At 42.7% G+C, this 27,623-nt stretch overlaps 1 protein-coding gene across 3 annotated transcripts in view; it reads left to right on the top strand.

Annotated features, from left to right (window-relative positions):
- The first annotated feature begins 6 nt into the window (after positions 1-6).
- The window catches only part of MBOAT2 (membrane bound O-acyltransferase domain containing 2), a 127,502-nt gene continuing 99,885 nt past the window's right edge, over positions 7-27,623 (top strand). The window contains exon 1 of one of the 3 annotated variants that reach the window (XM_034659944.1): positions 7-115. In XM_034659944.1, coding sequence (XP_034515835.1) covers positions 41-115 — 75 coding nt within the window. In that variant the 5' untranslated portion in view covers positions 7-40. Of the gene's footprint in view, positions 116-5,222; positions 5,340-27,623 lie in introns of those variants that run through there. The other 2 variants (XM_034659946.1, XM_034659945.1) reach the window with 2 other exon arrangements.

The following is a 27,623-nucleotide window of genomic DNA, read 5'->3' on the forward strand; positions in this document are numbered from 1 at the left end:
CGCGGGCGGCCGGAGCGCGGCGGGCGGAGCGCGGCCGGCCATGGCCACCACCAGCACCACGGGCTCCACCCTGCTGCAGCCCCTCAGCAACGCCGTGCAGCTGCCCATCGACCAGGTACCCGAGGCGGCCCTGCTGGCGTCGCGCCCTCGCCGCCCCCTCCCCGGCCGTGTGCCATCCGCGCGGGAGCCGGGAGTCGGGGCACCGGCTGCGGCGAGGGCCGCCCCTTGAGGGGAGGGGGCGACCCGCCTGTTATTGTCCGCGCGCCATCTCCGCCAGCCGCCCCTCCCCGGCGTGCCCACCCAGCCCCCATCCCGGCTGTGCCCGTGCAGCCCGGGGGGGCTTCGGGCACCGACGTGCGCGCGTGCATGCCTGGCCCTGCTGCCCGCCACGGCAGATGCCCGACCCGGGTCGTGCGTGCGCCGGGCACTCGGCGTTCCGGAGTCCCGAAGCCACTTGCAGTGCGTGTGGGCACGGGTATAGACGGTGTAGAAAGGCTGTGCTTTGGGGAAGCCCGGTGTCTGTGCCCTGCACGCGTGGCACCGAATGCCCCACGGGGAAGCAGGATGGATGTACCTCAGGGGAGAGTGCACTAGACACGAGAGCGTGGCGTGGGGAGGCCAGCTTAGGACGCTACGACCTGCACTGTGGGACAGTTTGCATTGGAGTATGGCTTGTTGAACAGAGAGGCAACAGTTTGCGGGGAAGGCAGAGGTTAGGAGGAAAAGTCAGTGAGATAATAATCCCAGGGTTTCTAGCTCAGAAAGTTGCAACCTTGTCCTTGGAAGAACACGCCTTACCCCTCTCTCCCACCCCTCAAAAAAACAAAGGACACTGTTTAGGAAGGGGAGGTATTTAGATGAGGCCAGTTGAGTGTGTGAAAGGCCTAAGGATTGTTGAGAAATAAACGGTATTGTGATGGGAAAAGCAGCGCCATTTTTATTCAGAAAAAGTTTGGAAGTATTTTCTCCAAGTGACATTTAGGGTAGTTGCTGGGGAAGGAGGCGGTGGAGATAGATAATTGCTCTAGCCCCAGGCTAGAGGTAATTAACTGAATTTTTTGCTTAAAATTATTTCATGTGTGCTCCATCTAGAAGTGTTTGCACTTTACAAGGGATCCTGGTTCACTGTCCTTTTCTTGAGAGTGTTGCTGTCATTTGATGTCATCATAGATTTCATTTACAAGGCAGGATTCCTCTGTGTCCAGGCCAGGTTTCATAGCAGCAAGATGGGAAACCACTCTTGTGCCTGACATTATGACATTAAGTTGTTTTGTGCTTTACTGGCTTTTTGTTTTTTTGGTTTTATAAAGACTGAAGTATGCCTGAGTATATAAAAAAATTCTACTTTCTGTTTGGATCTGAATCCCTTATTTCTATTTCAGTCATAATTTTTGATTCATGGTAAAATACCTATCCCCTATAAATCTTGAGCAACAGTTAGAATGCATATTGTACTAATAAAGTACCAGTAGTGAAATTAATCATGTACTCTGAGAAGGTAGTCTTCTCTGTTTATTAAAAAACTGATCAGAACGTAGGATTTTTTTTTTAAATTTTCTCAGCCCTGTGGAGGATTCTCACTTTTCCAAACTGAACTACAGTATAGTGTATTACACCCCTGACTTAAAGTAGGTTGTTTCCAGGATATCAGCAAATGCAGGGTAGGTATCTGTTTAAAAATTTTTTTGATGATGAGGAACAAGGGAGATAGGCCTCAGGCTTTTTTCTTTTTAGTTGAAGTATAGTTGACATAGAGTGTTATATTAGTTTCACGTGTACAACACAGTGATTGGACAATTCTGTACATTACACAGGGCTCACCAGATAAGTGTAGTTACCATCTGTCACCGTATGACTTTTCATTAATTTTAGGGAACAGGTGTATTCTTTCTCTCCCTGCCTGCCATGATGAATTTTTTTTTTTTGCTATGCTAATACCTTTTAATTTATATAATGCTTGTAACTTTTTAAAGTGATTTAATATTAGTGAACTTATGTAAACATGTCAGCAATCCGGAGCAAGTTCTTCTCAGTACTGACATAAACAGGAATCAAAAGGGAAGGTGACAGTACTTGAAATTTTGACTTCTTTATTATCTGTAGGTCTTGATTTGGTATCTTGGACAACCTTCATTCTCTTGGGACCGCACCGAGTTTTTGCAGCTGTTTGTATTTTGAGTTGTTTCCTCTTCTCCAAACAAATCTTAAGAATTTGGATTAATTACCACATACGCCGTAACTTTTTATAGTGATAATAAACTGTTTCTTTGAAGCACTGAAAAATTGACTTTTTTGCAGAGAAAACTCTTGCAAGAACTCAAAACTCATGTTGTAAATTGGATGGATAAAGAGTCATTTAATCATTACTTTAAAATTGATCAAAATAGAAATTAATTTTTGTAGCATGTAAATAATTGAGTCCAAGTTGAGAGGAAGCGTAAGAATTACTTGTAATCAAATAGTGTGATTCAACAGGAAAAAGACAAATCAGGAAATGAAAAGTGTAAAAATATAACTTGTTAGTATGTTAATTTGGTATGTGCTAATTAACAGTGTTTCGAAAATTTAGGAAATTATAAAAGCAGTTGTTGAATGTCAGAGGAAGAAAAGTAACTTAGGGCCAGAGAAATAGTTTAACTCTTGGACAAGAGTGAACATAGAATTTATGAAATGATAGAAAATACCGGTTTTTGTGGAATATACGAATGTGTATTGCAGGGTATAAGTTAAGAGAGAAAGGAGCAAGGGCGCCTGGATGGCTCAGTCATTAGGCGTCTGCCTTAGGCTCAGGGCGTGATCTCAGGGTCCTGGGATCAAGCCCCACATCGGGCTCCCTGCTCTGCTAGGAGCCTACTTCTTCCTCTCCCACTCCTCCTGCTTGTGTTCCCTCTCTCGCTGGCTGTCTCTCTCTCTGTCAAATAAATAAATAAAATCTTAAAAAAAAAAAGAGAGAGAGAGAGTGAGAGAAAGGAGCAATGTTTTGCAGTAAGGCCAAGCAAGGAAAAGGAGCAGAAGATCTTGCCTTAGACTCTTGGGTTGGTTAATCCTAACTGAGAATTGCAGAGTGACCTTAGTATTTGTTCAGTATGCCTTCAATTAAAAAAAAAAAAAGTAACTCCAGTATAGAGTGAGGGTAAATGATGCTTTAAGCATCTGATATTTCCCCTTTCTAGGCCTTGCATTCTAGGTGACTTTATTTCTAGGGTGGTCATCATGGAAGGGGTAGATGGACAGCGGGTTTTGAGGAGAATTTGGACTGAGGGGGAGCTGGGCCAAGACAAGGGCCAAACGTGCAGTGGAGAAGCCGTCAGATGTCATTGAATATAATTGTGTTCTTTATTAGCTGCTGGTGTGGTGAATTTTTAAAAGACCCCAAAGTGAGAATAATTACATGTCCCAGATCAACCTATTTTTTAGAGTGGGTTTTTTTTAATCTCATCATATCCTACGTACTCGTACATTTGATTGACCTAATAACTCTCGGAGTTACCCGACTGAGGCTGCTCTGCCGTCCTCTTCCTCCTCCGCTTAATTCTTTCCGTCTTTCCCTTTTACTATTTTCTGTCCTTATTTCCCATGATGTGGTTATACTATGAAACTGGAGTGAATTCCCCCAGTGACGGGGTATCCGGGTTGGTATTCTTGGCAGCCAGTTGGCCTCGTCAAACAGTCCTGTTTGGGGACAGGGTCATCATTTTAGAGATGATGGATGGAACTGTTTGGGTGGGGAGAGAGGGCAAGACGGAGACTCAGGATATTTTGAAATGTTTGGAGGAGGGAGAAAAAGATGGGTGGGGGAAGGAGGATGACCTGTTGTGGCTAATCCTGCAAAGTCAGGTAATAATTACGGTGGGTAACACCTTACAGTTTACAGACCTCTTTCACCATGTTGTAGGATTTAATTGAGCCTCACAATACCTTGTGAAATCAGATGAGATTCAAGGTCTGATATATTTTAGCCATATATATATATATGGTATAAGTGTCATGGTATTAACCATTTGAGTGAAAGGTCAATTTTAATTTATAGTCTTAACATGTGGCAAATAATTTTGGTTGCTAACTGTTGTAGACCTGGGTTGCCAGTGTATTTTGGGGGTAGAGAATGGAGGTAAAGAACTTCCCAAGCACTGAAGTACTGATGGTAATGTTTGGAATAGGGAAAGCGTGTGTGTCTCTAAGAGAGAAGGAAGTGTGGATGGAGGCTTCTAAATCCTGGTTCCTTTTGGTCAGTTTGTTGATTGACATTTTGTATGATGTAGGCATCCAACGAAGTGAAGTAATATGTTTGGGAAATGAGTAGTTTAGAACATTAGCTTATTTAATCCTCCTACAGTTCTGTGCTACAACGAACCCCATTTTACAGACGAAGAAATAAGTGAAGTTTCAGTTTTGGGCCTTTTTGAGAACATGACTTTTAGGGGGAAGAAGGTGAATAACAACGAAACAAGCAAATCAAGGATTAATTTTATTTTAAAGCTGCCATTTGAAAGCTTTAGGTTTAGGACATAAATATTTAACTCATTTGTCTGTCCTGTCTACTTTTACACCCATAATGAGCATCAGTCTTCATCACGAGAACCCAGAAAATACTGAGACAATCTGCTGTGGAAGATTCCTTTTAATAAGGAAGGCATATGGAACTAGGAATCTTGAATCTGTATTTTAGGCCCTGTCAGTTAACTAATTTTAGATATGTCACTTTACATAAATGAGTTTCCTTCTGTGTAAAATGTGTGTTGTGCTTAGTTTTAAAATTCCATGATTCTGTGTTTGTTTCATTAACTGAAGAGGCTGCCCCAAATTTTTTCTGGACCGAGTTGGAGAGAATATAAATACAAACTTAAGGGAGGAAGATGGACTGATACATTTTGAAGAAGTTTTCAACAGGAAGAATTGAAACTGCTCTGTTTAACCTGAAGCAGCTAAGCGAAATAACCACATGCCCTGAGCATTGCAGTTAACGTTGGTTTCCCGAATCTGTCCCCTCATCTGCACGAGGCAGTACTGCGGCGTATTGGGAGAGGCATGACTGGGTCCGCAGCCAGACTCAGCCGGCCCCGGGCCCTTTGGCAAATAACTGTTTGCCAAACAGTCTCCTCATCTGTAAAATAAATAATAAATAACACTTCCTTGTAGATTATTGTGAAGATTAAAACACACAGTCTGTGTAAGCGCCTGGCTCCTCGTATATGTGTGTGATCGACCTTTCCTCTCCACAGGTGGTGAAGTGTATGCAAGAGAACATCTGTGTGTATGGATTCCGTTTTTAATCTTTAGGACTTCCGTTTTAGGAAGGGAAATATGAGGTGGAGGCTCAGTCCTAATTTACCCACACAGTAAGTAAATTAGGATTAAACTTTAGTTTTGAATTTGGAGTCAGAAGTGGCTTTTCTGCTGCTTCACAGCTTCAAGAGTTCTTTGTCCCCCTGCTTTCGGGCTCCCTGTGTTGGCACTGCCTCGATAAGTACAGATGACCCTGATCTCTGTTGACTGTGGTCCGTCGGGGCTGACTTTCCAGGGAAATAATCAAAACAACTCACACACACACAGCTTTTGCCTGCAGTCCGTTAACAGGTGGGGTTCCATCATGATACAACTTGACAAGATTTCTTTAAAATAAGCAAGCCATAAACACAGTCCTCAGAAGAGTGATCACTTAATGATTTTATGAATGACATGGGGGAAGCCTGAAGTCATGCATTGGTTTGTAGGGTGTGGTGAAGGTGGGGGGCTAGCTGATGTGTGAAGAGACAGAGTCAGGATTCCGGCGATCAGAACAGTTCGGTGCTAATGGCACTCCCCTTCTTCCGGGGCTTATCCAAATCCTGTCCATTCTTCCAGTTCTGCGTCCAGTACACCTTGCATATAAATCTTTTTCTGAATCCCATCTGAAGTGACTGATTTCTTATTTGAACCACAAAAGCATTTTGGATTTCATACTCTTCTGGCATTTATTCTGCTTAGTGTTATATGTATCAGGCAGGGTTGTGATGCGAGCCAGATTGAACTAGGTAACCAAGGAGACTCTAAGAACTGTTTACTGAGATAAGGGCAGGTGTAGGGAAATCATGGAAGAGTACAGTCCCCCAGTACCAGCTTCACTAGGCCTAGAGAGACAAGGAGAGGGAAGGAGCAGAACCCCAAGGGGGAGCCCTGGGGGCTGCTCCCAGAGGCACTGTGGCCTCCCGCTCTGAACTTGAGGGGGGAGGATGGGAGAGATGAATACCCCTGCGACCCTCCCCTCCTCCATCTCCTGCTGGTGTCTCCTTTAGAGGGCAATCGATGCTTTGGGGGCACAGAGTTAAAGTGGAGGGTGGATCTGGAGGGCATTTAAATATCCACAACAATATGATTACTAATAAGTATTTTACAATATTACTCATTTCTCTACCTGCTGAATACAAATAAACACCCTTTGTCAGTCCCCTCAGCGCACGTATCCTCATTCTGTCTCTTCTCATTCGTACACTTTGAAAGAATAGTTGGTTCTTGCTGTTTCCATGTTCCTAGTACCTGTTCACTCTTACAGCCATTGTAATCCGGCTTCTGCTCCAACACTGACTGCCAAATCCAATGGCAGACTTTAAGAGATGCACTCCTTGTCAGCGACTTCCCTGGGTAAGACTCCTCGCTGCTCCCGTGCTGCCTGATGCAATGCTTTTTCAAGTGCGGCCCTGAGATCGTTTGTATCAAAAATCACTTGGGATTGTTGTTAAAAATATAGATTCTCGGTGTCTACCCAGAGCCTCGTCAGTGAGGGCCGGGGAACCTGTGTTTTTGACCAGGCTCCTTCTTACTCCCTATGCCTGCCTCTGTCAGAGTTAGCTTTTTAAGGGTCTCCATATGACTGAAAGGCTATAAAAATGTGATGTATTTCTTAAACATTTGTATTTAATCATTTAGCGGGTAACCTCTAAAATATAATGCAGTATAATGGTGCTGTTAGCAGTATGATCACAAGATTTGGAAAAATAAAATCCATAGTGTACTCTAGGCAGTATGGCCCTGAAATGGGACAAGTTTTTTGTTGAATGATGTCCACGTCTCCCTTCAATCCTGTCATTTATCTCTAGTGACTGTGTGTATAACCTCATGTATAGACAGTGTCAGGACTCACAACGTGGGGTCGTTCCTGAATGTGAGACCTGCCCCGTGAGAGGTGCTGCTCCCCCCGATTCCTGCTGCAAGCCTTCTTTGAGAACCATTGGCCCCCAAAGGATAGGCCTAGAACCTCTTAAGTGTGGCTGCTAGCTCCTTTTTTATCATTCCCAGACCAGAGCAGTATAATGCCAAAGGCCACGTGTGTAGAATTGATGGCGTTGGAGTTTAGATCCCGCTCTGCTGCTGTTGGCAGTACCTGTGGACTCACTCACTCGATGCTCCCTCCAGTACTTTTTTCCGTCATTTAACTCCCTGCCTTGGAGTGAGCTACTTCTGTCTGAAGTCATCCTGCTCAAGTTCTCTCCTTGGCTCTGCGCTCCCACCAGCCCCTCCCTGCCTGTGGAGCAAAAGCCCACTATCCTCCAGGTGTGTTTTTCTTAGGAAGGAGTTAATGGGCACATCTTGGGGACTTTCCCCTTTCCTCTGGCCACTTTTCAAATGTGAGTATCCTTCCAGCTCTAGGAAGCAGTGGTGGGAGAATAGCCCTTTGGTTTCTGGGTGATTTGGCCTCCCAAGCAACGGCCTCATGCCCCCTCCTGCTTTAACCTGCTCTGATAGCACCTGTAGCAACTTTAAACAAATCATTTTATTTGCTTATTTTTCACCTCTCCCTGCTGGGCTATCAGTTGGTTAAGAAAAGGGGCCTCCTCGTACTCATGTTTGTATCCCTTATGGTTAGGACCAGTGACAGCCTAGACTGTGCTTGGAGTCCGTGGGACTTCTGTGGGGAAGAGCACAGAGGGCACCAATGATCATCGCTTATGAGCTGTGTGGCCTTAGCATCAACTGATGGTTTGCAAGCAGCAGTGGTCTGGTCTATAAAATGTGGCAGTGGTGGGCCCTGCCCCATGGGTGTGGTTGGCATCGAAGAGGCCGTGCTCACTGTGCACACAGCGGACGTTCAGTGTTGGGTGTCACTGACTATGGAGGTACTTTTCCAGGGCTTGTGGAGAACGCAGTGTTGTAGGAGACCTAAGCCCATCCCTCAGGCTCACCCGTCTACGAGTGTGCTTTCAGTTGTCCATGTAGCACGTATCTGAGCGTCTGGTATGTGCCAGGCAGTGTGCTAGACATGCGGATACAAAGAAGAAAGTGGCTACAGTCCAGTGCAGTGATTTTCAGACTTTCAGAACAACAGCTAGTACGAGGAGCTGGTGACTGGAAGGGGGAGGAGGGTCCTGGCTGAGGGAGTCACCAGCAGAGCTTCTGAGTGAGCGGGTGGAGGGCCTGGACACTTGCGCTCCAGTTACTCGGATCTTTTTCCCGGGATCACCTCATGTCTTCACTGTGATTGCCGCCTGCACCCTCTGGCTAGAAGGCCGACCGCCGGGGCAGGAAATCAGTCGTGGCCTTTCCCTGGATGAGGCGCTTCCTTGTCTTTGCAGCCCAGTTGGCTAGGAGCTCCCCAAATTGGGTTCAGGTCCCCCCATGACTTGGTGTCCTCCAGCGGGTCGCTGCTGCCCCTCCTGGCAGCCGTGTAGCCCTGAGCGTCCCGGGCCCGCATTGTGCGGCTCACTGAAGACTGTGCGGCCCGTCAGTCAGTTAGAACCCTTCCGGCTGACTTTATTTTCTTCAAGAGGGTTATTTAACAGGCGACTGGTAAAGCATTGAAGAATTTTGGAGGACTGTAATGATTATTCAAAAGGAAATGAAGATAACCACGGGAGGTACCAGTATTCTCAGCCATATGATTACAGTGTCTGGTGATAAGGGGTGATTGGGGGTGATTGAAAAGAGAAGCTTTATCAGCATTGTTATCAAGAGATTCAGAATAAAGAAGCCTTCAGAGTGCATAATTGTCTTTATTCATGAAGAACAAAGGGCTGCCGCTTTTGGTGCCACGCCCTCTCCCCTTTCAGTTGGGCCCTTCCAGAAGGGTTTCTTTGCGATATCTCCCCCATGGCCTGGAACCAGCCAATCCAGGGAAGCCTGGCCAGCAGCAGGTGTCAACACTGGATCCTCTCTGACGGCCAGTGTCCTTGCGGAGTGGGGAAGTTAGGGGACCCCCCAGCTGCCAGCCCAATGGACCGCACTCTTCTGAGAAAGCCCAGGCCTTTGACCAGCTCGCCTTGCTCCTATCTAGGCATTGGACAAAAATGTAACATATTTTCTGTTTCAATCCATAATCCCATAGAAACGTTCTTAGTTTTTAGAGGATTTCTGTGCCAAACTAGGTGTTTGTGGAAGGGCGGACTTAGAGATAATACATAAGTTTAGATATATTTAAGTTAGTTACATGTATATTAAAATAAAATAAATAGCTCTCTGCTTATACAAACAAATTCTGAATTCTTTTCTTTTTATTTAAACAGTTTTTTAAAAAAGATTTTATTTATTTGGGAGAGAGTGAGAGCACAAGGGGGGAGGGGCAGAGGGAGAAGCAGACTCCCCCCTGAGCAGGGAGCCCCACACAGGGCTTGATCCCAAGACTCCAGGATCCTGACCTGAGCTGAAGGCAGACGCTTAACCTTATCTGAGCCACCCAAATCCTTTTCTTTTTGAAACTAAATTATATGTAGATCTATGTACATGAAAGATAATTAGGTGATACTTTTTTCTCTTTTTTTAACTTATTTTACTTGAATTCAGTTAGCATATAGTGTATCATTAGTTTCAGATGGATACTTACCTTGTTAAAACCGAATGGAGAGAAAGGCTCTGCCATTTTGCAAAACCACTTGTCCAGTAGGTGCTCAATAGTGATTGAATTGAATGCATTTAATTCAACAATATTAAATTTCAAAGATAAATGTAAAGACCTGCAATGAAATTCTAGAAATTAGTTGTGTAAAAGGAGAATTGCTCAAGACCAGCATTTAATTTTATGAGTAAACCCTGGGAATTTTTGTTTATTGGAGGGTGCCGTTTAGCTGACCAGGTCACAGGTGAGGTGAAGTAGTAATGCCAACATAAATTCCAAATTCAGATGTCTAGAGGACACCAGGCAAGGGATATAAATGAATGTCAGTGTAGTTGCAGCCCTTTTATGAGGTGTGGACAGCATGGCCATCTGGAAAGCCCAAGCCCACTCTAAAAGGAAAGCCCTCACTCACTTTTGCTGATGGTTACCAAAGCTGATTTTTCAAGGGAAGCTGGAATGCTAGATTTTTGTGAAAATATGATTTTTTAATATTTTGGCCAAAATATCCTTAAGTTTTCTTTTTTTGAGCTCGAACAGCACGTGTAGGCCAGATTTAGCTTATTGACCATTAAGAAGTAGGTAGCAGTTTTTGTTATAGTGGACGGTGGTCAGTCTGCTCTGAAGTTTATTGCCCTGGAACAAAAATAGACCAAATAATAGCCATAGCCGGCACTCAGGACTAGAGAAGGCTGGAAAACTCTGTCATGCAGTAGTTGAAGAAGTAATTCTTAGATTTCATCACTTGGTAATTTCATCCTTAAATTGGCCAGCAGAATTTCAAATTAAGTTTTCCCTGACTAGTTCTTTCCCTTGGGAGTGGGTCAGATCTTAGAAATACTCCTAAAAGTTAATATCCCTTTATTTATTTTTTATTTTTCAAAGATTTTATCCATTTATTTTAGAGAGGGTGAGCAAGCAGGGAGGGGCAGGGAGAGGGAGAAAGAATCCAAAACCAGCTCTGCGCTGAGTGCAGAGATCGACATGGGGCTCGATCCCACAACCGTGAGGCCACGACCTGAGCAGAAACCAAGGGTCAGATGCCCAACACACTGCACCACCCAGGCACCCCAGAAAGTTAATATCCCTTTCAAGAGGGAAGGTTGGAATCTCACACAGCTGGCATTCTTTTTGCAGATCCCATATTACAGAGATTAATTGATCTAAGTTGTCCAGGCTGTTTTATGGACTGTGACATTTAAAAAAAAAAGTCTGGCAAATAGAAAATAAAATAATATTTGAAAAGGTCTTGATTGCTTTATAAGCCCCTACCAGTTTCTCAGTTTTTTTGGAGTGTACATTGAATTTTGGCCAGAGTATTTTGTCTTGTGATAACTATTCAGGCTTCGGAGTTTAAGTTTAATCTACAGTTGCTTCACTGTGAGTCTTATGTGCCTTTCCTAATACTAGGACTGTCACAGCTGTTCATGTTAGCTGCTTACCAAGAATAGAAATGACGAAGACTGGGTGTCTGAGGAGAGCCGAGAAGATGAAGGTAGAGGGCAGGGTGAAGCTTCCCTTGCTGCTCCTTAGTATCTTTGGAGGGAGTTAAGGGGTCCTTCGTCTAAGACGATAATGCTGCTGTGAGCTGGTTTCTGTACCTTTCCTATAGTGTTAGACTAGTGTGTCTTTTCCTTTTGTTCTTGTAAAATATTGTTAAATCACATAGTAAGAGAAAGTCTTGGTGTACTTGATATCATGAAATTGAGCTTCAGCCTTCTATTGGATTTGAATGGAAATTCTGATAAACCAGTCAAAATTGAAAGAGAATTTTGGGTATTGTCAAACTGTATATTTGTTACGATGTTCAATATGGATTGGAAGGATTCCATCCTAAAGTGGTTTCTTTTTCAGAGTACAGGAAATAAAAATTAAAGGAGAAATACGCTGTTCTGAGAAGGTTTTTGGCACAGACTCAGAGTTTACCACATAGGACTATAAAGTAATTTATAAAGTAACTTTGGTAACCAACACTTGAGTAGATTAAAAAAAAATCCTCAGAATATTAAAGACAAAAGGATGTTGGGACCATTTCAGCAAAGACAAAATAAATTGGAATAATGCCCAAAGCTGGTCTTGGATTGTTTTCTTTTTTGCACTGATTTTATGGAAATTAAGGGCCTCTAGAAAATAATGAACATGTTAAACTGCATTTCCATATTATATCCCTAATTCTAGATTAGGTAAGTGTATGATACTGAAGGTTTAGCTCCTGTAAAATGAAGAACGGCCCTGTAGGTCAGTGTGCCTTGGCTAGGTTGGTGACACGGATTAGCAAGATTAGCCATCTCTGTGTTGGACAACAAACAGTGTGCGACAGGGCGAGGCACAGAGGAAAGCCAAATGCGTTGTGTATTACTCAAAGTCCTATCCCGGGAAGGCGGACTGTGACCAAAATCCAGAGCCTTCTCTGAAACTGGGAATCAAGTAGCCTAGGTAGTAGTCATGTCGAAGACAGACCTTTGACAAATTGGTGTCCTTTGAGAATGAGTGCGGAAATTTGTAAATTGTTGTAGGGCTGTAGTCTGCAGTGAATGTTGGTACTTTTAGAACATTTTTTTTTAAGATTTTATTTTTTTTTTTTGAGAGAGAAGAGACAGAGAGCACAAGCAGAGGGGCGGGGAGAAGGAGAAGCAGACTCCCTGCCGAGCAGAGAGCCTGATGAGGGGCTCAATGGGGCTTTGATCCCAAGACCCTGAGATCATGACCGGAGCTGAAGGCAGACGCTGAACCGACTGAGCCACCTAGGTGCCCCGACTTTTAGAACATTTTTTAAAAAAGGAAAGTTGCTGGGGCACCTGGGTGGTTTGGTTGGTTAAGCCTTTGCTTTCGGCTCCGGTCATGATTTCAGGGTCCTAGGATTGAGCCCCACATCGAGCCCCACATTGGGCTCCCTGCTTGGTGGGGAGTCTGCCTCTCCCTCTGTGCACGGACATGCTCTCTCTCTCTCTCAAATAATTAAATCTACAAAAAAAAAAAAAGGAAAGTTGCTGGTTATGGTATCATTTTAGGTGTTAGGAATCACCATTTTGGTAGTAAAAAGAAAGAGGGATAAGTAGGTATCGTGGTTTACTGAGTATGAGGTATAGGCCAAGGGTTTATTAGGTCCTGGATGTGAAGATGGGTAAGAAGTGGTTCTGGCTCTTGAGCTTCTCATGTAGCAGGAAGAGAAAGACAGATGTTTACAATACATGAGTGTCAGAGGAGAGACTTTGGGATTAGTTTGGGTAAGGCTGCTACAACAGAGAATCCCAACAATAAGCCAATGACTTAAAGATAGTAGTTTATTTTTCTCATGTAACAGTTTTGATGCAAATGGTCTAAATTGGTGGATGGTTATGCAACACCTGGTCTTACAAACACCTGTGCTCCTTTCAACACACTGTTCTTCCACCTGGGGCCTTGCTGTCAGCTTGGTTGAAGCTGGTGTACTTATGGCCATGGTCCTTAAGCTTGGGGTGACATAAGGATCTCCTGCTACACTTGCTGAAACACAGACTGCTGGGCCCCAGGAACAGGGTTTCTCATTCGGTAGGTCTGGGTTGGGTCCTGATAATTTGCAAGAGTGGTGGGTTCACAGGTGATGTTACTGCTGCTGCCCTGGCGACTGTACTTTGGGAACTTGGAGGGTCCCGGAGGAAAGAGCTGTGTGGTCACAGTTGTGGGCCAGAAGTGGCATATACGTACTGCTGTGACTCACATCCCTTTTGCTAGAGCTTTGTCACATGGCCACAGATCACAGCAAGGAGATGGTTGGGAAGGGCTGCTGGGGGCTGGTAAATGTGGCCTACCTGGGCAGCCACGTCCAGCTACAGTTCTGTTACTGTGGGAGAGCAGGGCAGGCTCCATCCCACTCTGGAATCATCTAGGGAAAAACAGCTGTAACTTGGGTTCGGACTGGTCACGCAAGGTAACTTTAGAGACAAAATCTTGAAGGATGAATTTTCCTGGCTTCCCAGAGAGGCTGTGCAATGTGCAGTTGAGGAAACTGTTCTCGAAGGAAAGCAGGGCAGGCTCACTCCTTCAGTAAATACTGATTGCTGGCCAGGTGTTGTGTGAGGCCTCGCACCCCAGAGAGAGAGGCGATGGGCAGGGCCTGATGTCGCTGATGAAAAAGCAAACATGCTTCATGCACTGACTCCAGTGGTTAAGATCATAGGTGCCGGAGTCAGCTTGGGTTCAGGCTGTGGTTCTGCACAGAGCGTCACAAGCCCCGTGAGTTGCGTGAAGCCTCGCTGTATATGTCCCGCAGAGCAGGCACCTGTGAGCGCCGGCCGCCAGGGCGCCTCTGCTGAGTGCCGCTCGTGGGGGATACAGTCGTCGCTGGGAAGTCTCCGGTGCAGGGCCATCTGCTTCCACCTGACGCTTCGGTGATGGAGAGCTTGCTCCCTCTATTTGGGCAGTCAGTTCCATTGCTGGATATCTGTAACGTGAAGGAGCTTGTCATCCTGGGGCCCGTAAACTTCCTGAAATAATCCAGAAATGCTCTGTTCAAGCCCATTTCTTCATGGTCACCTTTCAGGTCATCAGAGACATTCCGTTCTTTCTTTACGTGGCTGGTTTATGAGCAAGTGCACTTTAGTAAATTAGGTATCAGTACCCTCCAGATCTTCCAATCTGGAATGCATGGGCTTACGGGTGCACACCTGTAGCTCTCCTGGGGTGGGTGCCCCGCATCCGGAGGTTCAGTTTCTGAGTGTGGCCGTCTTCAGAGTATGGCATTGTTGGCATGCTTGTTTGCAGGTTTGTTGCTTTTTGCTTCTATTGTTTACTAATATGTACTAAAAAATAAAATCACCGATGGAGTAATAGAGCCTGTTCTCATATATGATACATGTGAGACAATGATAGAAACCATTGGGCATGCCCCAGATGCCACTTCTTTAGACCCAGTGGCCTCATTGTACACAGCTGGCTGATTTGCGTTCAGGTGTGAAGAAAAGAGCATACCTGAAGAACATGGATGAAATGCTGGAAAAGTGTCATCTAAGACTGTGTTTAAATAGGGGTCCATCAAATCACATTTTTGGTCAAATGTCTAATGGCTGAATGGTCAAAATCAACATTGAGTTAAAGCTGAATATTATCAAGGCAAATCTTGAGAATTTGTCTTCAACTCCTGAAAATGATTGACGATGTCTTCTGATTATTTCTGCAAACAATTTGTTTCCCTCTGTAGATTCACAACAATAGGAATTCTCTTCTTAAACATTCTTATGAAGACTGTCGACTTGAGGTTAAATTAGCGAGAAGCAAAACATGTTTTGGATACCCTAGTTCTCTTTTATGCCTTCTTTTTCTTCACAGTTCTGATGTATTTTTATTGTGTGTGTATGATTCATTTTGGTTNTTCACAACAATAGGAATTCTCTTCTTAAACATTCTTATGAAGACTGTTGACTTGAGGTTAAATTAGCGAGAAGCAAAACATGTTTTGGATACCCTAATTCTCTTTTATGCCTTCTTTTTCTTCACAGTTCTGATGTATTTTTATTGTGTGTGTATGATTCATTTTGGTTGTTATTGTGAGTTTAGAGTTTTTCTTCGTGTGAAATTGAGATGGCAGAGCTGATTATTCTGTTTTTAATTCATTCTTACAAGATGTGTAGAATTCCCAAATAGAGCATTTTCGTTAAAAAAGGTCATTTTTCATGACTTAAATGGAAGTAAATAACTAATAGCTTTTGTACTCATTAATTATAACAGCATTTTACTCTGGTGGTAAGAAACATGTAGTTATATTTTACCCGATAGAATAGTAATATATAAATCCTATAAGGTGAGTTTACTCCAAGTTTAATGTATAACGCTTAACTACATATATTTGAAAGTTAATATTCATCATGAAGAATAAATGTGAATGGCACGCATTATTTGTAATATTGGTGTTACTTTGCTGCTCAGAAATAATGACAGGTTAGGTTATCTCAGGAGATAAAATTGAGATAAGTGAGAAATTCAAGGATACCAGGAAATAGGCATCAGGCCTTTTGGTCTTTTACAGACGAAGACCCAGACCAAAGCAGAACAGAGGTTTTGGACTGAGTCATAGGGCAAAACCGAACTTCAGTTTATCTGTAACTTGAAAAGTGGGTGAAATTAGGTGTTTCATATTTGTTGTTGTTGTCGTCCTTCGGGGCTGGCTCTTCTTGTATTACATATAAATTCATTTGATATTGTGCATTTTTTATTTCATTTGTGTTTTGACCAATGATGTATTATCTACCCTAATAGGCAACTGAACTTAGTTTGTATATTTTCTATCTGATTTAAAAAGTAATACATAGGGTGGCTCAGTCGTTGGGCGTCTGCCTTCAGCTCAGGGCATGATCCCAGCGTTCTGGGATCGAGCCCCATGTCGGGCTCCTCAGCTGGGACCCTGCTTCTTCCTCTCCCATTCGCCCTGCTTGTGTTCCCTCTCTCGCTGGCTGTCTCTCTCTGTCAAATGAATAAATAAAATCTTAAAAAAAAATAAAATAAAAAGTAATACATAATTCATTGTGTAAAATTTATAAGATAGTATAGAGATGAAAATTGGAAAATCACACATTATTCTTCAACTCAGACTATTGCTGACTCGTGTGTGTGTGTGTGTGTTTAAACAAAATTGGGTACATACCAAATATTAAATTTTTGTAACCTTTTATTTTTACTTAACATTTTGAGAATCATTCCAAGTTTATTAAATTGCTTTTCAGAACCCATATAATGTCCCAACATTTGAATGTATATAGTTTATTCCTCAGGCTGTATATAATCTTTTGTTATCATTTTGCAATAAATTTCCTTATATATACATTTGGTACATATACCTGCTTATTTCCTTAGGATAAGAGGTTTCTTAGGTCTGAGGCAATAGGCAAAATTACTGTTTTTTTAAAACAATTGCGAGAACTTTTCCTTTCTCTCTTAATTATCACAATTTATTTTCTCCTTTAATATTTTTAATCATGTTTTCACTTTTGAAAATTTCTTCAGACTTACATCATTTAGAAGTAACTCGTCTAGGGGTGCCTGGGCGGCTCAGTTGGTTAAGCGTCCGACTCTTGATCTTGGCTCAGGTCTTGATCGCACCGTCATGAGTTCGAGCCTATTAAAAAAAAAAAAAGTTACCTTGTCTTGTTCTTCTGTTCAGAAATGTTTTATGTGTAGGCAGGTTGCCAGTGCTGCTCAGCTTGGGTGAGTGTCTGCTCACAGCTGTGGACATGCTTCCCCCACTCCCCCTGCCTTAGGCAGTTGGTTGAAGGGATTGAGAAGAGGCCCTACCACAGATGGCAGGTGGCCTTGTATCCCTTGCCTCTGGCTGGCACTGAGTGAGGTTCTTCTGCATACTGTGTTTAGAGGTATTGGTTTACTAGGTTGTTTCCTTGACTAGACTGGGCAAGATTTTTGGTGCAAGGACTAGATTTCCCGCATCCCTCCAATGGGTGTGCCTGCCTCTGCAGGCATGTGTCAGATATTTGCATTGCCTACAAGTTTAGGATGATACTTCCAATTTTTTGAAAAGTGATACTAAAGTAATTTTTAAGCCTCCAAACCATTTGGAAGTCTACCAGCAGTTTTTTTGTTTTTAAAACAAATCAGTTACTCAAGAGCATTTCTAGAATTTCAGTATCATGCTTAACGTATTCATGGTATTTGTTTACACGTTCTCATTCCAGGCTCGTTTCTTACTCCAGTTTGTGTGGTGTTGAGTTAGACTTTGATGTGAAAAGGAAACGTACCAGTTATGGATTGGATGGTATGGTCAAGGGACGCTGGAGGCTGGGTATCTGCCTGCCTTACGCTCAGAGGTCACCCTGAACCACCTCTAATGAAGTGTCATGGTTAATTGAGCAGACACGTCCATTTTTCCTTTGTCTTCCTTTTAGTGAGTCCTGCCTCATGTTTCTGAGAATAATAGAGAGACTCCACTCTTCCTTGATTCTCTGCCTGCACGTGAAGAAGAAGCAAAAAATTGTCGCATTACTTTAGGAAATGTAAAGAAAGTGAAGATAGACATTTAGTGCTAAGTCTTAGGTCCTATCCCTGCTCAGGGCCCCCTGGGGAATTCTCTTCTTATGGAGACTAGAATCCCAAGTCCTGCCATAATTGGGCCCCACCAACTTGTCAGACCTAATTTCCTACAGTTTTTTCTCCTCTCTTTGTCATCTGCACTGGTCTTCTCACAGTTCTTTGAATATTTGAAGCATATTCCTGCCTCAGGGCCTTTGCACTTAATATTCCTGCTCAAGATATCAGTATAGCTTACTCCCTCACTTAAAGTGGCTTTCTGCTCAAGGCCTTCTAAAGGAGGCCTTCTCTGTTCTCCCTATTTGAAAATAGAAATTCCTGTCATTTTGAGGTACCCGGGTGGCTCATTTGGTTAAGCATCCGACTCTTGATTTCTGCTCAGGTCGTGATCTCAGGGTTGTGGGAGTGAGCCCTGCACTGGGCTCTGTGCTCAGTGGGGAGTCTGCTTGAGATTCTTCTCTCTCTCCCTCTCCCCCTTCTCCTCCCCCACTCATGCTCTGTCTCTCTCTCTAAAAACAAATAAGTAAAATCTTTAAAAATAACCTCCTGTCATTTTCCTCTTTCTGTTATATTTTTTAAAATATTGACCTTACATTATTTCATACATTTTGACATTATATATTCATTTGTTTATTGTCTTTTTCTCTTAGTAAAATGTAATCTCCATGAGAATAGGGACTGTTTTTTTCCACTGGTGTCTGGGGTGGGGTCTGGCACATAGCAGGTGCTCAATATTTGTCTCTTGTATTAATGATGAACTGTGAGCCTGATGATTATATGTATTTTTTAGGTTTCGTTTCCTAAAGCTAACCAAATACAGTTTATCAGCAGCAAATGATGGAACAGATGACCTGTCTTAGCATTAACATCTATTTCCTTTTTGTCATTTTCCTTTAAGATTAATTCATTATCAATTCTGAAACGTGTTTTTTTTCTGTCGAGAACCAGTGGTGTGAAATGGTGGTAGTGTTGGTATTTAGGTAGGAAACCTGGGACTGATCATTTAACCTCTAAACTAGGGACGCCTCCGTTCCCTTGTATGTAAAATGGAGATAATGGTAATGTTGGAGTTTTAGGATTTAGTCATTAATAACCCCCTCTTGCCAAATTTAGACCAGAGAGAGAGAGATTTATAAGAGTCAGATAGACATGGATCGGATTGTCGGCCTTACTGACAGAAGCTGGATTGGAGGTGGTGACTTCCCAGTGCTTTAGTCCTGGGAGTAAGTTTAACTTCCCCAGTGCAGGCAGAGCTGCACGTTCTCCCCAGAAGAAACACAGCTTCCCCAGTAAACTTCCCACATAGGGAAGCAGGCTGTAGGCTGGCAGCTTTAAAGAAAGCCCAGAAGAGGGGAGCCTGGGTGGTTCAGTTGGTTAAGCATCTGCCTGTGGCTCAGGTCATGATCCCAGGATCCTGGGATCGACCCCCACATTGGGCTCCCTGCTCAGCGGGGGAGCCTTCTTCTCTCTCTGTCTGCTGCACCCCCTGCTTGTGCTTTCTCTCTCTGACAAATAAATAAATCTTTAAAAAAAAAAAGAGAGAGAGAAAAAGAGCTCAGAAGGTTGAATGAATCCCTCCTCCTCTGATGGGAAGGAGTAAGGCTCATTACTAGGAGAAACATGACACTTGGGGAACAGAGGGTCCCCCCAACAAGCGTACATAGTGTGGTGGGGACTTTCATAAGGTCTTTTCTCTGTGTCGAGTTTGGAACATAGGAAGTGCTGAGTCACTATTCGCCGCTGTTAGTGTTGTAACACCTGTGTTTATCATGGCAGTTATGATACTGGACTATAATCTTTTTTTTTTTTTTCTGTGTGCTTACTGGACTAGATTGTAAGCTCTTGGGAGAAGAAACTCTTCATCATCTCTTGAATCTCCAGTGCTAGATGATTTTTTGTTGGTTTGTAGCTGTCAGTGACTAGATATTTGAGAAGAATGGCATAGTGAAAGCATATGGGTATTGGAGTCAGAAAAAAAGGAATCTGCTTTAAACTCTTTTTAAGCCAAGGAGGAGATAGGAAAAAGTGAACACTAAGAAAGGAAAGTGGACTAATACATATATATTTAAGGTTTTTAACGATAGTAGTTAAAACAATTCCTGTTTCATTGAAGAACCCAGATAAGCAAAATAACACAGGCCCTGAATATTTCATTTTGTCTAGGTTTTACTGTGTTTCTTTTCTTCTCGTGAATGGTTAGTGGTAAAGAAGTTAGGCTTCTGCAGAGTGATGGATAATTTGCAAATGTTAATATTAGAATATGTTTTCTAATTAAAAAGTAAAGACAAAGTAGGAGAAATTAACACTGAAAAAATATAGTGAAGTGTTTTTTGGTTATATCTCAATGTGAACAGTCAGTAAATACCATAGGAGAACGTGTATGTGTGTTGATAAAATTGAAGGAGACAGTAAGTTCTGGTCAATGGCAGATAACATTACCCGACAGTCGTTAGTTCTCCCATCTGTCTGCTCTGTTAGGCGTCCTTGAATCAGAGCTCCTTGTTGTCCTCAGCGTTGCTTCTGTTTTTGCAGTCTCTGCGGCCCCTCAGCATTGTCACACATTGTTCCGACTATGCCAGGTGACAAGACACAAGTTATAATGATGCTGGCGCTCCCTTCTGGGGTGGAGAGCATTACCTGTTATAACTCCGGCAGAAGCAGCCTACCTCTTTCTTCACCCTGGTGCTTCCCTGGTCTTTTCCAGTCACGATTGCACTTGCACACTAAAATGTCATCTGGCGAGTACTTAAGACAGGGTCTCAAAATCAGGTGTGGTGTCAAGATCCAGATGGCCGTGGGGAGGGATACCAGCCCAGGGATCGTCCTGCTTTACCAGGTGAGGGAGGTTTCACCTGAGCCCCTGGATCACAAGACCTAGAACTTTACTGGCGGTTTAAATCTCATGGTCCAGAATTAGCCTTGGTATATTGGAAAATGTTGATTTTTTTTTTCGTCAGTCTTTCCCCAAACTGTTGTAAATTAGTCATATGCACATTGGGGGCAGAGTGGACTGAGAGTGATCTTTGGTTTGGGCCTCAGCTTGAATCTGGCTCCCCTGCTCTCGGACTTTGGCACGTTACTTGAACTTTCTGAGCTTCCATTTCCTCATTTTAAAAATGGGGGTATTAGTAACTATTTCGCAGGTTACGGAGAGCATTATTCAGGTAATGGAGGCTACAAGACACCTTCGTACATTGTAGCTGCTAGGCAAATGGCAGTGATTACTAGTCACCCTTTCAGAATATGGGCACATTGTATGACAGAGCTTCCGCTTCCTGGGTGCCCCCTCTGTGCTGGGTGCATGCTAGTTCCTTCTCAGATCTTACCTTCACTCCCTTGCTCTTCCCAATAGCACCACACAGCTCGCTCTCGTTGGGATAGACGGCCTTGGTGCAGCTGTCCCTGGGCCTCCAGGCCCTTCCAGCTGCTGCAGTGGGGCTCTAGAGCCTGGATCCAGTGATGTTTGTACTGGGTGGTTCTCACCGCAGTGTGCACATGGACACATAAGTGCTTTCAACAGGTGGTTACTTTTTTTTTTTTTTTAAGATTTATTTATTCCAGAGAGAGACAGACAGAGAGTGTTTGAGCAGGGGGAGGGGCAGAGGGAGAGGGAGAGAAGCAGACTCCCTGCTGAGTGTAGAGCCTGATGCAGGGATCGATCCCTGATCCCTGAGATCATGATCTGAACTGAAATCAAGAGTCAGATGCTCAACCGACAGAGCCACCCAGGTGCCCCCAAGGTGGTTACTGCCAAAATGAGTGAAAGTACATGATGGAAATGGCTTTTGTGTGGATTTACCAGCTAGAAAGCAATAAAATCTCACTTTTTTAGAATTATGTATGTTTTGAAAATTACTTCTTCTAGGACACAGAGTGGAACCCTTAAAAACTGGTAATTTTCATTGGCAGCTAAACAGAAAATTCCTTTGTTTTGTGGGTTGGGGAGTGTAAGATTTTTCTCTTTTGGGAGGAAAAAAAATTCCAAAGACTGAGTTTTAGGCAGAGAAACAGTCGATTTAAATTTAAGATTAAAAATCTTTTTTCTTAATAGCTTTCTGTCCTTTAAATTTGCTAATTTAAAATTTTCTTTATATAAAATTTTTTATTATTAAAATTAATAATATTGCCCATTATAGAAATTTGGAAAGTATATTGCTAAGTTAAATTTTGAATTCCAAATCCTTAGGAATAACATCTACACTTTGAGAATTTATTTTCCTCGCCTTAGGATAGTTGTCTTCTGGAGTCTTCTACTTGCCATCTCTAATCTGGATTGATTGCCGTATTGGCCTACTGCAACGTTATCATTCTGCAGCCTCTTTTGACTGCATAAATGAGCCAAATTCATTACTTCTTTAATCCTGTGCCATCTTTCTTGGTTTGGACTTTTATTTTGCTGAAGCACATCTCCAACTGACTTCCTGAGAAAGAGCGCGTGGAAAGTTAGCTTTCCGAGTCCTTATGTATTTGAAAGTATCTTCATGGAACTTTAGGTTGAAAATAACTTTCCCTTATAACTCTTAAGGCATTGTGTTGTTGTTTTCAGCCTATGATATTGATGATGAGAAGTCTGATGCTAGCCTGGTTCTCTTAACTATGGAGTTGACCTGATTTTTTTCCCCTTGAAGATTCACAGGATTTCTTAATTTTTTAAAAAATTTCATATTATCTCAGTGTCGATTCTTGGTAAGTTCTTTCAGTTTGATGACTCATGTTCTTTAACTCTGGGAAATCCTCTGGAATTGTTTCTTAGATAACTTCTTCCTTCTCTTTTTGTTGTTTTCTTTGTGGAATTCTTGTTTGTTAGATGGTGACATCTTGGATGAATTAAGTCTATATATTCTCTCTTGCTATTCAGTAGCTTTTGGAGACTTCCTTTAACTTTGTGTGTCAACCTGTGGTAAATTTTACTTTCCAAAAATGGTCACAGCATGGTTTCCAGTACTTGTCACTTCTTATCAAGGATGGAATTTGTTTCCTTTCCCCTTAATCCTGGACAGGTTTATGATTTCTCCAACTAACAGAATACGGTGGAAGTGATACTAGGTGATTTCCAGGGTTAGGTCATTAAAAGGCCACAGCTTCCACCAGTATGTGTGGCTCTGTTTCTGTCTCTATTTCTCTCTTTCTCAGAGTGTGCGTCTGGAATCCAGTCACCATGTAGTGAGGAAGCTGAGGGCTCATGGAGAGGCCAGCTGTAGCTGTTTCAACCGACAGCTCCAGCAGAGGTCTCAGATGGCAAGCACCCATGATCTGACATGCGAGTGAGTGAACCTTTAGAGAATTTCAGTTCTTGGCTGATGCCAGGTAGTGCAGGGATGAGCTCTCCCTGTCCAACTATGCTCAAATTGCAGTTTTGAGAGCAAAAGAAATGTTGTTATTTGTTTTAAGGTACCAAGTTCAGGGGTAATTTTTATGTTATCAAATTTCTCATTTCATCAATTGTGTTGTTTACAGTGTTCGTTGAAGTATAACTTACATATAGTGAAATGCACAGATCAGAAGTGTATAGTTTGATCTATCTGACAAATGCATATACACCAGTGTAACCCATACCCCTGGTACCTAACCCTCATGAAAGTGAACTTGGTAGACCAGAGTGCTAGGTGATGAGTTGAAAGAGATTGGCAGACCCCATCCCCTGCCAGCCTCTGGCAACCACTATTTTACTGTTTCTATGAGCTTGGCTTTTTTTTTTTTTCCTATTGAATATATAAATGATACCGTGCAGTTAAAAAAAAAAAAGGATTGGCAGGAATTTGGCAATGGTCTTGATAGGACAGGAAGCCATTTGAGTTTCTTTTTTCTTAAACTTATTTTTGGACAGCTTTAAATTTGCAGAGAGTTGTGAAGATAGTACAGAAAGTTCCCATATACCCACATCTACTTTTTCCTGTTGTTAATATATTAGTATGGCCCTTTATCACAACTGGTGAACTGATATCAGTACATTGTTATTAACTAAATTCCATGCTTTATTTGGATTTCCTTAGCTTTACTTTATTACTTGGGCTGCCATGACAAAATACCACAGACAGAGTGGCTTTAACAACAGACATTTATTTCTCAGGGTTCTGGAGGCTAACGTCTGAGTCCGGAGTGCCAGCATGGTAGGGCTCTGGTGAGGTCTCTCTCCTGGCTCGCAGGTGGCTACCTTTTTGCTGTGTGTTCACATGGCCTTTCCTTGGTGCATGCGTGTTTGGGGAGTGGAGGGATGCAGAGTGGGAAGTAAAAGAGAGAGAGAGAGCTCTGTTATCTCTTCTGATCAGGGCACTAATCCCATGATGAGGTCCCCACCCTCATGACCTCATCTAAACTTCGCTAACTCCAAATACCATCACATTGGGGTGGAGCTTCAATGTGTTGATTTGGGGGAATACAAATATCCAGTTCATAACAAGGTCCTTTTGTGATCCAGGATCCTGTGTAGAATTTCCTGTGTTACATTTAGTTGTCACGTTTCCTTACGACCCACTAGACTGGGATGATTTCCCAGACTTCCCGTGGTTTGGATGACCTGACAGCTTTGAGGCGTGTTGGTCGTTTTGTAGCATGCCCCTCAAGTGGGATTTGTCTCATGTTTTTCTCATGATTAGTCTGGGCTTGTGGGTGTTGGAAGACCATGGAGGTGCATGGTGGTTTTCATCACTTCCCATCAAGTGTGCGAACTTTCAGCTTGACTTATCACTGTTGGTATAGTTTTGATCACCAGGCTAAGGCACTATTTGTCTGGGTTCTCCATTCACTTTTCTTTTTTACCCCCACTTCCACATTGTACTCATTGAAAGAAGTCATTCTGAGCAGCCCACACAGGGGGGCATGCTGGGGGGTGCAGTGTGCTGGGGATGGGGCTGGTGGTGCTTGCTGATGGATCTGAGGTACACGGGAGAGAGAAGAGTGGGATGACACCTGCTCCTAGATTTTTGGCCTAAGCACCTGCGCAAATGAGGGAGGAGGGAAGAGAGTGGCTTTGGAGCGTGGGGAGGGATAGATATGAAGGATTTTCCTTTGGCTGTGTTAATTTGGAGTTGTTTGCTAGACTTTGAAGTAGAAATGTTGAGTAGACCATTGACTGAGTCTGGAGTTCAGGATCAGGGAGGACTTGGGATTCAATTAAAGAATTCCATTGTGCTTTCAGACTAAGAATTTGGTTTGATAGAATAAAGAGCCTGTGGTTATTTGATTAGAATGATGAGAAAAATTAAAATCAAACAAACAAATCCTTTCTGAGAGCACTGTGAATAAAAAGAAGAAAACAGGTGATCTTTCAGTCAGCATCAATGGCTCTCTGTGTCCCACTTCAGGTCCCAGTTAATACAGCCAGTGGAGCAGTGGAAAACTCAGAATCTGATTTGGATGTTATAAGCTATCAGGAAAAGACACTGGAATTTTAGTTTTTTCCCTGAGGAACCGTGTACATATATTTTGGGGCCTCAGAGACAGCCAGTGTACCAGTGTATTACATTTTCTTCCTTAGAGGAATGCCCGTCAGGAGTGGGAGGGCTCTGAGCTACTTCATCTTCACGGAGCTGCCAGCCTTCATCTCCTTGAGGCAGAACATGGCCCCGGGGAGCCTTTCCCTGCTCTTCCTGCCCCGTCTCCGCTCCCTTCTGTGGCCAGGGGGACGATGGGCTTTCCTGTCTTGAATCCTGCGCTTGTGATGGTGAATATAGGCAGGCTGAAGGATTTATACTGTTTGGTACCGTAACAGGAATTTTAAAAGACATTTGGCAGTTATGCACTAAAGCTACATGACATGTGACCAGTGCCACAAATGTCAAGTTTAGGTTGCTCTATGGAGGTTGGTAGGTTATTACTTAGAAAACAAGTTAATAATATTGGGAGATTTACAGTTCTCTCCTTTTCCTTTCCATCCCTCAAGTGCTTTAATTATTTTTAGAGCTTTTTGTCCTAGTACATCCTCCCTTTTCTGGGGAGTTGATTTTAAAAATTAGATTTGCAGGGGATTAGAAACAACCAGCATGTTATTAGGGGATGATGAAATCCTCACCCATACTTACAAGTTCAGGGGGACCTTTTCAACCTCCCTGGGGGCCCCTCTCAGAACTCATTCAAGAAAGGAGTAACTTCCAGAATTTGGGATTTATCATTTCCTTTTAGTAGCATTAGCCATGAACGTGTGTACCTTTAAACAGCATGGTGTTTAGTTTTGCTCAGTTTTGACTTTTGACCTTTATTTAAATGATTTACACTGCGTGTTTTCTTCTGAGTCTTGCCTTTTATTTTAGTTATTTTTAAGGTTTTATTTATTTGAGAGAGAGAGAGCGAGTGAGCAAGGGAGGAGCAGAGGGAGAGGGGCAGGCAGACGCCACAAGCCCAATGTGGAGTTGGACCTCAGGACCTTGAGATCATGATCTGAGCTGAAATCAAGAGTGGGACGTTTAACGGACTGACCCACCTAGGCACCACTGAGCCTTGCTTTTTAAATCAAAATTATGTTTTACAGATACATTTCTTTTGGTAGCTTAGCTGCAGTTCTTTTGTTCCCACTTCTGTGGAGTGTGAATATGATATAACTTCTTTGTGTTCTTGTGTTCTTTCCCAACCAAGGCCATTTGGGTGGTTTCCGGTTTTTTACTATTTATAAATAAGGCTGAGTGAAGTTCTTGTTCATGTCTTCTTGTCACATATGCAAGAATTTCTCTAAGGTTTATCTACCTTGGGTGGAATTAATGATCATGGAGAATGTATCTTCAGCTTTATTAAATAATGCCAAACTGTTTCCAGAGTGGTGATACCAACATACACCCCCACCAACAACATATTAAAATTCTCTTGTTCCATATCCTCATTAGCACCTAGCACCTAGTTATCAGGGTGAAATACTTGGGCCATTCTTTTGGGCATAAAAAGATATTTTGTGATTTTAATTTTCATTTTTTCTGAACACAATAAGGTTAATATTTTTTCATATAGCTCCTGGCCATTTCTTTTCTGTGAAATGCTCTTTTTTTTGCCTTTTTAAAAATTAGGTAGTTTGTCTTTTTCCTAATGGTTTTAGAGGTTCTCTCTCTGTTTTGGATTTGACTTCTTTATCTGTTATATGTGTTGTAAAATATATTCTTCCAGTTTGTAGTGTGATTTTTCATTTTCTTTATGATGTCTTTTGATGAAGTTCTTGATTCTTTCTTTTTTAAAAAATTTACTATTTTTATTTAGAGAGGGGAGGGGCAGAGGGAGAGGGAGAAAGAGAATCTTCAGCAGCCTCCATGCCTAGTACGGATGTGGGGGCTCGATCTCATGACTCTGAGATAATGACCTGGGCCAAAACCAAGAGTTGGATGCTTAACCGACTGAGCCACACAGGTGCCCCTTGATTATTTATTTCTTAAGATAACTTAAAAATTTTAAAAATTGTGATAACATATAGCATATGTAAATGTATGAAATTTGCCACTTTAACTGTTTTTAACTGTATGGTTTAGTAGTGTTAAGTTTGTCCACATTGTTTTACAGCAGATCTCCAGAACGTTTTCATCTTGCGAAAGGGGAACTATATACCCATTTAACAACAACTCTCCATCTCTCCCTCCCCCAGCCTCTGGTAACTACTATTCTACTTTCCGTTTCTATGAATTTGATTATTTCAGATATACTGCATCCAAGTGGAGCTCCCCTCACGGGGTCTGAGCCTGATCTGCCCCAGTCCAGCTGGTCAGGCAGGCAGACCATGTTGGGTGAAGGAAGGGAGTCTGTATAACGTCGGTGCGTTTTTCTTTGTCAATTTCATAATCCACGAATGTAGATACAGGTTATTCTTACTTTCCTATTAAGAAACTGTGACATA

This window comes from Ailuropoda melanoleuca, chromosome 4, assembly GCF_002007445.2.
Source record: "Ailuropoda melanoleuca isolate Jingjing chromosome 4, ASM200744v2, whole genome shotgun sequence".
Lineage (NCBI taxonomy): Eukaryota > Metazoa > Chordata > Mammalia > Carnivora > Ursidae > Ailuropoda > Ailuropoda melanoleuca.